Source organism: Cherax quadricarinatus, chromosome 78, assembly GCF_038502225.1.
Source record: "Cherax quadricarinatus isolate ZL_2023a chromosome 78, ASM3850222v1, whole genome shotgun sequence".
In the NCBI taxonomy this organism is placed as follows: domain Eukaryota; kingdom Metazoa; phylum Arthropoda; class Malacostraca; order Decapoda; family Parastacidae; genus Cherax; species Cherax quadricarinatus.
In genome coordinates, this window is record NC_091369.1 from 20,385,180 (window position 1) to 20,401,465 (window position 16,286).

The 16,286-nt window shown below is 38.8% G+C and overlaps 1 protein-coding gene across 5 annotated transcripts in view; it reads left to right on the top strand.

Moving 5' to 3' along the window:
- Positions 1-1,616: 1,616 nt before the first annotated feature.
- The window catches only part of LOC138855026 (uncharacterized), a 139,491-nt gene continuing 124,821 nt past the window's right edge, over positions 1,617-16,286 (top strand). For 4 of the 5 annotated variants that reach the window (XR_011394198.1, XR_011394197.1, XR_011394200.1 and 1 more), the window contains exon 1: positions 6,090-12,189. Coding sequence is in view for 1 of the 5 variants with exons in the window: in XM_070101769.1 (XP_069957870.1) it covers positions 15,100-16,286 (1,187 nt within the window). In the remaining 4 variants the exon portion in view is untranslated. Of the gene's footprint in view, positions 2,176-6,089; positions 12,190-14,683 lie in introns of those variants that run through there. The other variant, XM_070101769.1, reaches the window with a different exon arrangement.

The following is a 16,286-nucleotide window of genomic DNA, read 5'->3' on the forward strand; positions in this document are numbered from 1 at the left end:
TTTCCTACATACTCTAACTTAAGCCTCACTATAATCGTAAAAACTCTTCACTGCTTTCAGTAACCTACCTCCTACACCATACACCTGCAACATCTGCCACATTGCCCCCCTATCCACCCTGTCATACGCCTTTTCCAAATCCATAAATGCCACAAAAACCTGTTTAGCCTTATCTAAATACTGTTCACTTATATGTTTCACTGTAAACACCTGGTCCACACACCCCCTACCTTTCTTAAAGCCTCCTTGTTCATCTGCTATCCTATTCTCCGTCTTACTCTTAATTCTTTCAATAATAACTCTACCATACACTTTACCAGGTATACTCAACAGACTTATCCCCCTATAGTTTTTGCACTCTCTTTTGTCCCCTTTGCCTTTATACAAAGGAACTATGCATGCTCTCTGCCAATCCCTAGGTACCTTTCCCTCTTCCATACATTTATTAAATAATTGCACCAACAACTCCGAAACTATATTCCCACCTGCTTTTAACATTTCTATCTTTATCCCATCAATCCTGGCTGCCTTACCCCCTTTCATTTTACCTACTGCCTCACTAACTTCCCAACACTCACAACTGGCTTTTCCTCACTCCTTCAAGATGTTATTCCTCCTTGCCCTATACACGAAATCACAGCTTCCATATCTTCATAAACATTTAACAATTCCTCAAAATATTCCCTCCATCTTCCCAATACCTCTAACTTTCCATTTAATAACTCTCCTCTCCTATTTTTAACTGACAAATCCATTTGTTCTCTAGGCTTCCTTAACTTGTTAATCTCACTCCAAAACTTTTTCTTATTTACAACAAAAATTTGTTGATAACATCTCACCCACTCTCCCATTTGCTCTCTTTTTACATTGCTTCACCACTCTCTTAACCTCTCTCTTTTCCTCCATATACTCTTCGCTCCTTGCATCACTTCTACTTTGCAAAAACTTCTCATATGCTAACTTTTTCTTCCTTACTACTCCCTTTACATCATTATTCCACCAGTCGCTCCTCTTTCCTCTTGCACCCACTTTCCTGTAACCTCAAACTTCTGCTGAACACTCCAACACTACATTTTTAACCTACCACATACCTCTTCGACCCCATTGCCTATGCTCTCATTAGCCCATCTATCCTCCAGTAGCTTTTTATATCTTACCATAACTGCCTTCTCTTTTAGTTTATAAACCTTCACCTCTCTCTTCCCTGATGCTTCTATTCTCCTTGTATCCCATCTACCTTTTACTCTCAGCTGCAACTAAAAAGTGATCTGATATATCTGTGGCCCCTCTATAAACATGTACATCCTGAAGTCTACTCAACAGTCTTTTATCTACCAATCCGTAATCCAGCAAACTACTGTCATTTCGCCCTACATCATATCTTGTATACTTATTTATCCTCTTTTTCTTAAAATATGCATTAGCTATAACTAAAACCCCTTTATATACAAAATTCAATCAAAGGGCTCCCATTATCATTTACACCTGGCAACCCAAACTTACCTACCACACCCTCTCTAAAAGTTTCTCCTACTTTAGCATTCAGGTCCCCTACCACAATTACTCTCTCACTTGGTACAAAGGTTCCTTAACATTCACATAACATCTCCCAAAATCTCTCTCTCTCCTCTTCATTCCTCTCTTCTCCAGGTGCATACACGCTTATTATGACCCACTTTTCGCATCCAACCTTCACTTTAATCCACATAATTCTTGAATTTACACATTCATATTCTCTTTTCTCCTTCCATAACTGATCCTTCAACATTACTGCTACCCCTTCCTTAGCTCTAACTCTCTCAGATACTCCAGATTTAATCCCATTAATTTCCCCCCACCGAAACTCCCCGACCCCCTTCAGCTTTGTTTCGCTTAGGGCCAGGACATCCAACTTCTTTTCATTCATAACATCAGCAATCTTCTGTTTCTTGTCATCTGCACTGCATCCACACACATTCAAGCATCCCAGTTTAATAAGTTTTTCTTCTTCTCTTTTTTAGTAAATGTCTACAGGAGAAGAGGTTCCTAGCCCATCGCTCTCTGCATTTTAGTCGCCACATACGACACGCAGACACACATGGCTTATTGAGGAAAGATTCTGTTCAACCTCCCCATGGACAATAGAAGAAATAAAGAAGAACAAGAGCTATTTAGAAAAAGGAGAAAAACCTAGATGTATGTATATATATATATATATATATATATATATATATATATATATATATATATATATATTCATATATATATATATATATATATATATATATATATATATATATATATATATATATATATATATATATATATATATATATATATATATATATATATATATATATATATATATATATATATATATATATATATATATATATATGCAATAAGATCACAGTAAACAGGTGATTTCAGAATATGCAAAACAACAACTCTGAAAGAATAGAGAAATTCCAAGCGCTTTCGTGACTACTCACATTATCAAGGAACTATGAAAGTAAAGCATCCAAGGAAGCTATATAAGGGGTCTGGTCGGCACCTCACTATCAGATCCCACAACGGTTTAAACACCTGACGTGCGCCGACCCAACTTGGGTAGGTCCTTGGCACAACTCACCCCACAAACTATTCTACCCAAGAAATAAGAAATTTTAAAGATTATTTGTCCAGTGTATTATTAAATTCTTCCCAAATTCTATTAATTATAAATGGATCTAATTTATATAAACCAAAGGAAATATTCATATTATTGTCAAAACTGCTTTTTATGAAACAAGATTCAATTATATTCCTGTCGACCATGGACTTGCTTGATACTACTTTCTCAACTTTTTGAAAATCAATTGGATGGTTAAAATCTCTTACATGAATAAATAGAGCATTGGAATCTTGTCCAGTTCTAATGCTATATTTATGTTGTTTTAATCTTAGTTCGAGATTTTTACCAGTTTGACCGTAATAAACTTTATCGCAAATTTTACAAGGAATCTTATAGACACATCCATCAGCATTTTGGGGGGAATTCTTTATCAAAAGTTTTTTTACTGTATCGAGATTTTTGAATACAACTTTAATATTAAAAGTCTTAAGAAGAGAAGGCATATCAACCAAGTTTTCATGGTAAGGAAGAACCAACATATTTTTATTTGAATAAGGCTGGTTGTCCCTTTTTGGATTGTAAAAAGTATTTCTAGCAACTTTAAAAGATTTATCAATTACATTTCTTGGGTATTTTAAATCATTACCTATTTCATAAATTTTGGATATTTCCTCATCTATGAACTCAGGACTACAAATTCGTAAAGCTCTCAGAAACATTGATGAGAAAACAGACAGTTTGACTCTATCTTGATGCGAGGAATAATAGTGGACATAGGAACAGTTATTAGTAGGTTTTCTGTAAATTTTAAATTTGAATTCATTATTACCCTTAATAATTAAAACATCTAGAAAAGGCAATGAGTTATTTTCTTCAAACTCAACAGTAAAGTTTATTGAATGGGCTAAGCTATTTAATTTTCCAAGGAAATGGTGTATATCTACATTTTTGGGCATAAGACACAAAATATCATCAACATATCTGAACCATTTAGCTCTATTAGGGAGGATTGTGTTAAGTAACCTTGTTTCAAAAAATTCCATGTATAGGTTACTAAGAACAGGTGAAAGAGGATTTCCCATTGCCATACCAAACTTCTGAGTGTAAAATTTATCATTAAATACAAATTTTGCATCAACAATGCAATGATAAATTTTACACTCAGAAGTTTGGTATGGCAATGGGAAATCCTCTTTCACCTGTTCTTAGTAACCTATACATGGAATTTTTTGAAACAAGGTTACTTAACACAATCCTCCCTAATAGAGCTAAATGGTTCAGATATGTTGATGATATTTTGTGTCTTATGCCCAAAAATGTAGATATACACCATTTCCTTGGAAAATTAAATAGCTTAGCCCATTCAATAAACTTTACTGTTGAGTTTGAAGAAAATAACTCTTTGCCTTTTCTAGATGTTTGTTGTGATAGAAACACAGGCCTTATCTCTAGGCTTTATTGAACATAGAATCTTCATAGTACTTCTGCAACAACAAAATATAATGACTAGTACATCTAATAATGGCTTCTACAGGGATGGTGATGTCTTGCATATGTCAAGAGAAAAGTTATAACTACAGGCCACATATTTAAACTCACCATGTAATCTGCATCGCTGATAAATGGATAAAGTAGGAGAGAATCACACACCATGTGTTGGTGCCCATGACACACACCAAACTGTTGTTGTTAAGGGCCCCTAGAGGTGGTGCAGTATTATCCTGCTGCTGCTCCCCACAGGACCAGTATCACTACAATCTCCCCCTTCTAAAATATCAGAGACAGTAATCTCCCACTCAGAAATAGCCTCATATATCTTAGGTGACACAAAATTGATGAGCAGACTTAGTTTATCTAGATCTTCTTTAGGAAGGGCTCCCAAGAAGTTTTCGAAAGTCTTAAACCAGTGCTTCCATTCCTGAGCAGCCGTTGATAAGCTGGGGTCACAGTCTAGCCTCTCAGGTTTCAGTAAACGCTCCATGTTGTGATGTAGTCTAGCGCAGGATCACCACCAGGTAGCCCAGGATTCTATGTTCAATAAATTGTTGTGATAGAAACACAGGCCTTATCTCTAGGCTTTATTGAACATAGAATCTTCATAGTACTTCTGCAACAAAAAAATATAATGACTAGTACATCTAATAATGGCTTCTACAGGGATGGTGATGTCTTGCATATGTCAAGAGAAAAGTTATAACTACAGGCCACATATTTAAACTCACCATGTAATCTGCATCGCTGATAAATGGATAAAGTAGGAGAGAATCACACACCATGTGTTGGTGCCCATGACACACACCAAACTGTTGTTGTTGTTAAGGGCCCCTAGAGGTGGTGCAGTATTATCCTGCTGCTGCTCCCCACAGGACCAGTATCACTACAATGTTTTAATTATTAAGGGTAATAATGAATTCAAATTTAAAATTTACAGAAAACCTACTAATAACTGTTCCTATGTCCACTATTATTCCTCGCATCAAGATAGAATCAAACTGTCTGTTTTCTCATCAATGTTTCTGAGAGCTTTACGAATTTGTAGTCCTGAGTTCATAGATGAGGAAATATCCAAAATTTATGAAATAGGTAATGATTTAAAATACCCAAGAAATGTAATTGATAAATCTTTTAAAGTTGCTAGAAATACTTTTTACAATCCAAAAAGGGACAACCAGCCTTTTTCAAATAAAAATATGTTGGTTCTCCCTTACCATGAAAACTTGGTTGATATGCCTTCTCTTCTTAAGACTTTTAATATTAAAGTTGTATTCAAAGATCTCGATACAGTAAAAAAAACTTTTGATAAAGAATTCCCCCCAAAATGCTGATGGATGTGTCTATAAGATTCCTTGTAAAATTTGCGATAAAGTTTATTACGGTCAAACTGGTAAAAATCTCGAACTAAGATTAAAAGAACATAAATATAGCATTAGAACTGGACAAGATTCCAATGCTCTATTTATTCATGTAAGAGATTTTAACCATCCAATTGATTTTCAAAAAGTTGAGAAAGTAGTATCAAGCAAGTCCATGGTCGACAGGAATATAATTGAATCTTGTTTCATAAAAAGCAGTTTTGACAATAATATGAATATTTCCTTTAGTTTATATAAATTAGTTCCATTTATAATTAATAGAATTTGGGAAGAATTTAATAATACACTGGACAAATAATCTTTAAAATTTCTTATTTCTTGGGTAGAATAGTTTGTGGGGTGAGTTGTGCCAAGTACCTATCCAAGTTGGGTCGGCGCGCGTCAGGTGTTTAAACCGTTGTGGGATCTGATAGTGAGGTGCCGACCAGACCCCTTATATAGCTTCCTTGGATGCTTTACTTTCATAGTTCCTTGATAATGTGAGTAGTCACGAAAGCGCTTGGAATTTCTCTATTCTTTCAGAGTGGTTGTTTTGCATATATATATATATATATATATATATATATATATATATATATATATATATATATATATATATATATATATATATATATATATATATATATGTATATATATATATATATGCATGTGCATGCCTGTGAAGTGTGACCAAATATAAGATATTATTATTAATAAAAGAGAGGAGGGCAGGCTACGAACTAGGCCTACAGATGATACCAAACAGTGAAATGTAAGCTATCGTACAGGTGTTATAAGGAAGGAAAAGGTTTTGAATAAGCAGTGATATAGTGTACTGAATTGTGGATGAGAGTAATCCTTTTAAATCCCTTTGAATCCGAGTGCTAGTGTAAGCTATGGTGTAATTAGTCCATACAAAGGAGAATCTTGAAGAAACGTTTCCTCTATAAAGATTCCCAAGAGTTGCACATGTGTCTAATTTAACAACGTGTCGGTTCTCTGAACCATTGATCTAAGATCCTGTCAGACACTGCAACTTTTTGTGATCTTAATGCTTGGGAATTCTTCGCTTGCCTAACGCTTGGGCATGACCTACTTCCACATTGAACAAATGTGACACCACCTACGACTGCTGCACCTCTCCTGCCTACGGTTTATAAGCTCCTTCTCCGCACTTATGCCGTATTCTATTCAAGATTGATGGACTGACCACATCGACTCAATGCTGAGGGACTGATTACCTCATTCTCCTCTTGTTATGGTGTAATTACATGGGAACAAACTGTGCAAGTTTATGTGCACCCCACTTATCCCCTCACCTCTTCCCTTGCCGACCCCCCACCTTCATATCCCAACCAGCGGGAGTGGTTCCCCCCTGATGGTACCCATACCCCGGACCGACCTCATCGCCCCTGCTGGCACCCATACCACAGACCCACCTCATCACCCCTGCTGGCCCCCTATACCATGGACCCACCTCATCACCCCTGCTGGCACCCATACCACGGACCCGCCTCATCGCCCCTGCTGGCACCCATACCACAGACACACCACATCGCCCCTGCTGGCACCCATACCTCGGACCCACCTCATCACCAAACCAAGCAAACTGGAGACATGGGGATACAAACTGGACGAGTATTAGGCCATAGTAGAAGTAATAAAATGAGAGATAGTGGATCGATGTGCAGGGAAACAGTGAACATGCAGTGATTAAATAGTGGAAAATGATAATCCACCACCAAATCCTCTAACCACCCTTCCCCTCCGACACCCCAACCAACGGGGATGGTCCTTCGCCTGGCACTCATACCCCTGACCACCAAACTACTCTTCGTCACCGAAACCCAGCCACCACCACTACATATAACTGCCCAGGGCAAGAGAAACAGCAGTGATCATGACAGAAATAAGATTAATTGGGATGTATGATATATGATGTCATACATCATAATTTTTTTATGTGTAATAAGTCCCCATACTAATTACATCCCACATATCCATGCATTGACCACATAACACCACACCTGAGTGTAGAGCTGGAAGGTTAAGTGAAGCCCAGGATAAGATGAATAGCAGTGATTATGACAGGAATCAGATGCTGTAGGATGTACGATATATGATGTTATACAACATAAATGTTTTTAAAGTGTAATAAGTCTCCATACTAATTAAATCCCACATACCCATGCATTAACCTATAACACCCACACCTGAGTGCAGAGCTGAAAGGTAAAGTGAATATCTGGTTCTTGTGGTACCCAGTTGTAAATAGGATACAGGCAGGATGGCAGTACAGTATACCTGTGGAACATGTGAAAAGGCTCATGGGGAAAAATCTAGAATCACATGCAACCTTTGCTTTTCAAAACATCATGTTACTTGTGCAAGAATAAACACTGCAACCAAAAATGACATCTGTCTAGATGGGTGTTTCTGAATCTGCAACAGGGATGTGGAACTATGGACAGATATCAGGAAAGCTCTCAGGAGGTTAATAAACAATAAACACGAAAAAAAGGAGGAACTATTGAATAGCCTACCTGGAATATATAGAGCATGGGAAGATAGGAGAGGAGTAGAGTCTAACACACACAATGCCCAGTCAACAACAGCTGACCCAAAAATAAGCAGATACCCACTGGCAAAAACACAGGAAACAAAAACAACAGCTAACTCAGTCCCCAGCCCTAGGGCTGACCCAGACCCAGCCCCCAGCCATTGTGAAAATCCGGATTCAGTTAAAGATTACTCCACAGCCACCAACGCCATAGCCCCTAGTACAGATGTAGTAGAGGAGCCCTCCTCTGGGGTAGACTCTTCTGCAACCATTACAGTCATAGCCTCTAGTACAGATGTAGTAGGGGAGTCCTCTTCCAGGAAAAATGTCAGTGCCATGACAGTAGATGGTGGTGTCTCCGGTTTGGCTATGGAGGACTGTAGTGCAGCTCTAGGGCCTGCACATATTAGGAACACATCCAGCACAAATTGTACCCAGCCAAAAACAAAATGATGCAAATTTTATGTTTGGGGTATCTGTAAACACGGAATATCAGGGAAAACGAATGGGGCATGCAACTTTGAGCATCCCAAAAAATGCCGTGGTCTCATGTCTAAGGGAGTGTGTCGTTCTACCTTTTGCAAATACTTCCACCCTGAGATGTGTCAGTCTTCAGCCCTTGAAAAACAATGTTACAGTACCAATTGCATTGCAATTGCATACCATCTAAAAGAGACCATGAGGCACACACCCCATACAACACATCACAGTAGCTATTGTAGCTATGACAACACCCCAAGTGCTTTTTTAGTGGTAGGAAACGAAGAGAGGAAATGGAAAGAAATAACCAAAATAGTCCACCACATTGGCGCCTCATTAGACTGGAGGCACAGCCAGTGGCGCCTTCGGACTCACAGCTACTGATGACAACAACAAAATCCCTCCAACAAACATGCAACACAACCTCATTTATATTTGCTAATATACAGAGCCTTAAGCCATCCACAAACAACAAAATACCTTTCATTAGTGGACTTCTAAGACAGTCAAATGCACTGTTTGCAGCTTTCGCAGAGACCCACGCAAAAGATTACTTTGACAGATGCGACAGAAAGAACAGGCAACAAGGGGGGGTTGGCCTGTATAGCAAAGAGTCTCTAATTTGTTAAATTAGACACATGTGCAACTCTTGGGTATCTTTATTGAGGAAACGTTTCGCCACACAGTGGCTTCATCAGTCCATACAGAGGATAAACTTGAAGAACAGGAGGAGAATTAGGTAATCAGTCCCTCAGCCTTGAGTCGATGTGGTCAGTCCATCAATCTTGAACAGAATACGGCATAGGAGCAGAGAAGCAGCTTATAAACCGTATGGCAGGAGAGGTGCAGCAGTCGTAGTTGGTGTCACATTTGTCCAATGTGGAAGTAGGTCGTGCCCAAGGGTTAGGCAAGCGAAAAATTCCCAAGTATTAAGATCCCAAGAAGTTGCAGTGTCTGACAGGATTGTAGATGAATGTATGGACTGATGAAGCCACTGTGTGGCGATACGTTTCCTCATTAAAGATACCCAAGAGTTGCACATATGTCTAATTTAACAACATGTCGGTTCTTTGAACCACTCATCTACAGTCTCTAATTTGCACAGAGATACTGAACGCCACAAATGATGTAGTTGAAGTTCTGACAATAAAAATCGAGAACCAAAACTTAGCCATTGTACTTGTATATAAGCCACCGGATGCAACTTCCCAACAGTTCAAAGAACAACTGTCAAAAATTGGCTCCTGTCTGGAAAACTTTCCAGCCCCATCAAATAATGAACACCTAGTGACTTGTACTCACTAGAGTGCAGGCGAGAGAGATATATTTTAATCTACACCGGGAAGATTCTGGAGGAACTGGTCCCTAATATGCACACAGCGATCACTCCATACGAAAGCAAAAGACTTGGCAGCCGATGCAACTTACCCCAAGTGAAAAGTAGGGGCGTCACTGGTACACTACGAGAAAATGCAATAAGTGTCTGGGGCCAAAGACTGTTCAACAGCCTCCCACCAGCAATAAGGAGCATTACAGGAAAACTCCTGGTTGTCTACAAGAGGGAGCTGGACATATACAAAAAGACAGTGCCGGATCAGCCGGGCTGTGGTTTATACATTGGATTGCATGCGGCCAGCAGTAACAGCCTAGTTGATCAGGCCCTGATCTACCGGGAGGCCTGGTCGTGGACCGGGCCACGTGGGCGTTGATCCCCGGAATGCCCTCCAGGTAAACTCCAGGTAGACCTAATTTGTCCGAAATGCTCAACATAACCAGGGACTTTCTATATAGTGTCATGTCATTGATGTCAGCTATGGTCTGTATACTTTGTACATGTACTGGTAATAACAAAGATATTTTTATATTATATTAGTATATGAGAGTGAGAAATAAACATATAGGAAAAAAAAGAGGTTGGTAGGTAATGTGAAGATCTGTCATGATGAAGGAGTTTAGTGGATCCTGAAGATTGAGACATGTAAGCAACGTATGCGAATCTTTATTAATAAACGTTTCGCCACACAATGGCTTCTTCAGTCCAATACAAAACACAGAAGGGTTAGAAGATACACAAATAACCCGCACATAGAAGAGAGGAGCTTATGATGGTGTTTCAGTCCGACTTGGACCTGCACATATTATTATTATTATTATTATTATTATTATTATAATCAAGGGGAAGCGCTAATCCCGTATGATTATACAGCGCCTGGGGGGATGTGGAAGGCATTCAGGCTTAATTCGGGGAACTGGAGCACAGATCCAATTCCCTAAATCAAGAGCCCCTCACCAACATCAAGGAACCTTCCCCGAGGGGACCCACTCATAGAAGAACTCTCTAAGTGCGGGTTATTTGTGTATCGTTCCAGTCACGGTATTGTGCCTGTTTTTGTTATTTAGGGGTTAGAAGATTAGGAGTTTGAGGTAATCAGTCCCTCAGCCTGGAATTGATGTGTTTAGTCCATCACTCTTGTAGAAAGTAGAGCATATGGTCGGAGAAATGGCTTACAGATTGTTGACTGATGAGAAAGCAGGAGGAGACGGCATCACATTGGAACCATCCACTAGTGTAAGTAGGTCTTCGTCCAAAGATTGGACAAGCCATTTACAACATGTGTCAGACACTGTAACATCATGGGAACTTGATACTAGGAATTCTTCAATACTTGTCCAATCTTCGGACAAAGACTTACTTACCCTAGTGGATGGTCCAACTGTGATCCCACCTCCTCCTGCTTCCACTCCCCTGACTACAATATATAAGCCATTTCTCTGACCGTATGTTGTACTTTCTACAAGAGTGATGGACTGATCACATCTACTCCAGGCTGAGGGACTGATTACCTCAAACTCCTAATCTTCTAACCCCTCTGTGCTTTGTATTGAACTGAAGTAGCCACTGAGTGGCGAAACGTCTTCTTGATAAAGATTCCCATATGCTACTTAAGTGTCTCAATCTTCACATATTGATGGAACCTACACAGTGACCAAGGTTGTTCTTGGTGGAGATTAGAGATGTTATGTCATTTGTAGCAGTGATTTACAACTCTGTATTAAGCAACAAGGTAGTATTGCTTTGTTTAAAGTAAAGTTCTATATTTCATTCGTGTTGCAATTGTCTTTTCAAAACACTGAAGGTAGACTCTTGCGTGTGATGTTGTCTTCTTCCAAGTAAATATGACTTCTAATTTTAGCAGGATAAGAACAATCTGAGCTTAGGAAGCTAAGCAATGCTTTAACATGTACAGAAATCGAGCGACAACATTCATTGGGATGAAAGCTGCATTACATGCAAGCCAAAAAACAAACAAAAAAAAAATCCCTGAAAGAAAAGTATTTTAATAAGCTCTCAAAGATACTGAACCAAATACTATTATTTCAGGTGCACAAATCAAGATTTAATTGACTAAATTTAGTTATGGGATTCAGACAAGTTTAATTGAAATATGTGTTATGATTCCTTCTCTTCAGAATTTGCCTTCATTTGCGTCCTTCTATTGCCGGGAAAGTGAAGTAAACAACTTGATTCAAGCAATAAAGAAAACAAACAAACTTATGAAGCAAGAAGACTTAACATTATACTCTCTTCCCCACTACCTAGAAGAACCACTACAGATGCTAACTCAAGAAATGAAAACCTGCATGAACATTGACAGATTTAACTCCTTCATCTACCAGCCTCACTTGGATACTGATCCCCTCAGGTAGGTGGTATAACATTACCTATGAAGTGTTTCACCCTCAGGTAGGTGGTATAGCATTACCTATGACGTGTTCCACCCTCAGGTAGGTGGTATAACATTACCTATGAAGTGTTTCACCCTCAGGTAGGTGGTATAACATTACCTATGAAGTGTTTCACCCTCAGGTAGGTGGTATAACATTACCTATGAAGTGTTTCACCCTCAGGTAGGTGGTATAACATTACCTATGAAGTGTTTCACCCTCAGGTAGGTGGTATAACATTACCTATGAAGTGTTTCACCCTCAGGTAGGTGGTATAACATTACCTATGAAGTGTTTCACCCTCAGGTAGGTGGTATAACATTACCTATGAAGTGTTTCACCCTCAGGTAGGTGGTATAACATTACCTATGAAGTGTTTCACCCTCAGGTAGGTGGTATAACATTACCTATGAAGTGTTTCACCCTCAGGTAGGTGGTATAACATTACCTATGAAGTGTTTCACCCTCAGGTAGGTGGTATAACATTACCTATGAAGTGTTTCACCCTCAGGTAGGTGGTATAACATTACCTATGAAGTGTTTCACCCTCAGATAGGTGGTATAACATTACCTATGAAGTGTTTCACCCTCAGGTAGGTGATATAACATTACCTATGAAGTGTTTCACCCTCAGGTAGGTGGTATAACATTACCTATGAAGTGTTTCACCCTCAGATAGGTGGTATAACATTACCTATGAAGTGTTTCACCCTCAGGTAGGTGGTATAACATTACCTATGAAGTGCTTCACCCTCAAGTAGGTGGTATAACATTACCTATGACGTGTTTCACCCTCAGGTAGGTGGTATAACATTACCTATGAAGTGTTTCACCCTCAGGTAGGTGGTATAACATTACCTATGAAGTGTTTCACCCTCAGGTAGGTGGTATAACATTACCTATGAAGTGTTTCACCCTCAGGTAGGTGGTATAACATTACCTATGAAGTGTTTCACCCTCAGGTAGGTGGTATAACATTACCTATGAAGTGCTTCACCCTCAGGTAGGTGGTATAACATTACCTATGAAGTGTTTCACCCTCAGGTAGGTGATATAACATTACCTATGAAGTTTTTTCACCTTCATCTCCATGGTGACGATGCATGTTTGAACATAAGAAAGAAGAATGTGTCAACAACAATCACTAATTTCAACTTTGAGTGAATGAAGAAGTGAAGGTGAAGGTAGAGTTGTATGCCAGTTACTAACTCTACCTTCACCGAGGACACAAACTAAACCTCACTTATAATAAAAAATACTATATACATAAATCTACAGGATATTTAGGGAAACAACCCATGATTACCTAAGACAAAATCAGCAGATGATTAGGTATCTTCGATGAGAAATATTTAAGTAGTTTCCAGAATATTTGTTTCTTTTTATTTTTTTTATTTTATTTTTTCGAGTTATAAACGAAATAGAACTTTTCTTTTTATTTTGCTTATAACACGAGAACATTTCATCCAATCGGTTTCAGACATTGGAATCAGGGAACAGTTGACATGAGCTGCTGCATTAAGACAAAACTTGTAAGACAGATTGCCAGCATCCTGGAATGTCTCTGATAACATCTAAAATTCTGTCTGGTATTAAACCTCATAACGGTTGGTACACCAAACACTATGAGGTTGATGTTAGTCATATATATATATATATATATATATATATATATATATATATATATATATATATATATATATATATATATATATATATATATATATATATATATATATATATATATATATATATATATATATATATATATATATATATATGTATATATATATATATATATATATATATATATATATATATATATATATATATATATATATATATATATATATATATATATATATATTTCTTTCAACACACTGGCCGTATCCCACCGAGGTGGGGTGGCCCAAAAAGAAAAACAAAAGTTTCTCTTTTTAAATTTAGTAATTTATACGGGAGAAGGGGTTACTAGCCCCTTGCTCCCGGCATTTTAGTTGCCTCTTACGGAGGAAGAATCCTGTTCCACTTCCCCTTGGAGTTAAGAAGAAATAAACAAGAACAAGAACTAGAAAGAAAATAGAAGAAAACCCAGACGGGTGTGTGTATATATATGCTTGTATATGTATGTGTAGTGTAACCTAAAGTGTAAGTAGAAGTAGCATATATATATATATATATATATATATATATATATATATATATATATATATATATATATATATATATATATATATATATATATATATATATATATATATATATATATATATATATGTTTATATATATATATATATATATATATATATATATATATATATATATATATATATATATATATATATACATTTATATATATATATATATATATATATATTTATATATATATATATATATATATATATATAAAGAGAGATGCTGTCTTGCCAGCTGTTCAGGATCGCTTCCCCAGTCTTTTTCCATTCATTTCAGCCGGCTACAGCAAACCCTCAATTCTTTTGTTTGGAGAACATGAAATTCTCTCATCAGAAGGTGTTCAGCAGAGTGACCCACTAGCTCCACTTCCCTTCTGCTTGGCAGTAAGAGAACTAACTTCCAGCCTAAGCAGTGAGCTCAATATCTGGTACCTGGATGATGGCACTCTGGCAGGTACTGAAGAGTCCCTGGTAGGGGACCTACAACTGGTGAAAACACAGGGAGAAGACTTGGGACTCATCCTCAATCCCTCCAAGTGTGAAATCATCACAGCAAACCAGGAAATAATCAATGCTGTGTGAAGAATCCTCCCAGAAGTCTCTACTACCACTCTGTCCAACAGTACCCTCTTGGGAGCACCGCTGGGTCACCAGGCCATCGACACAGTCCTCAAGGACAAATTGAATGACCTGATGAGAATGGAGGAGAGAATAAGCAATCTTGATGCCCATGATGCTCTGTATCTCCTCACAAGGTGCCTTACTATTCCAAGACTCACTTACTTCCTCAGGTGTGCACCCTCTTTTGACAACCCAACACTCGACGAATATGACGCACACCTGAGGTCAACCCTAAAGAAGGCACTGAACCTGTCACTAGAGGATCAGCAATGGTATCAGGCAACCCTCCCAGTACGACTGGGAGGAATAGGGGTGCGCAAAGCAACGCATGTTGCTTTACCTGCTTTTCTGTCTTCATGTTTGGTTTCCAGTGCTTTAGTCAAGAAGATTGTTCCCGAATGCTTGAGAGATATGGTAGGAGCTCAAGACCCCAGGTTTACTGAAGCAGCGATTCGGTGGGACACCTTTACAGATTCCTCCAGTAGATCAGCTCGTCCCAAAGAACACAAACAGTCCCACTGGGACAAACCGATCATGGAAAAAATCGCCAACACAATGCTCTCCAACGCCTCAGGAAAGGACAAAGCTCGTCTCCTGGCAGTGAAGGCACCTCACTCTAGAGATTACCTGTTTGCTGTTCTCAATTCCTCCTTGGGCACTCGACTAGACCCACAGGCCATTCAGATTGGTGTTGCTCTTCGCCTCGCCGCCCCCATCCTCACCGAACATAGGTGTATTTGCGGCAGGGCGACAGCTGATCAATTCGGACTTCATGGTCTCGTGTGTCACACAGCAGAAGGGAAGTATGCCAGGCATGAGGAGGTCAATGATATCATAAAGAGAAGCCTCACCACAACCCGTTGCCCAGCTCAACGGGAACCCCAAGTGCAGAGGTCTGACGGAAGTCTAATGCGTCCTGATGGAGCCACTGTGCTACCTTGGAAGGATGGAAAGCAGATTGCCTGGGACTACACATGTGCCGCCACATTGGCAGACACCTACTTGCCATACTCCGTAGTGGAAGGGGGTGGAGCTGCCAGCCACAGGGAGACTCAGAAGATCCGCAAATATGAAGACCTTCCCCCTTGCTATAACTTCATCCCAATAGGGTCAGTGACCCTTGGAGCATGGGGCAAGTGTGCTCTAAAGTTCCTAATAGAGCTGGGTGAAAAGCTCATCATAGAAACAAAGGAGCACAGGGCGACCAGCTTCCTCTTCCAGAGACTCAGTGTTGCGATCCAGAGAGGAAATGCCTGCAG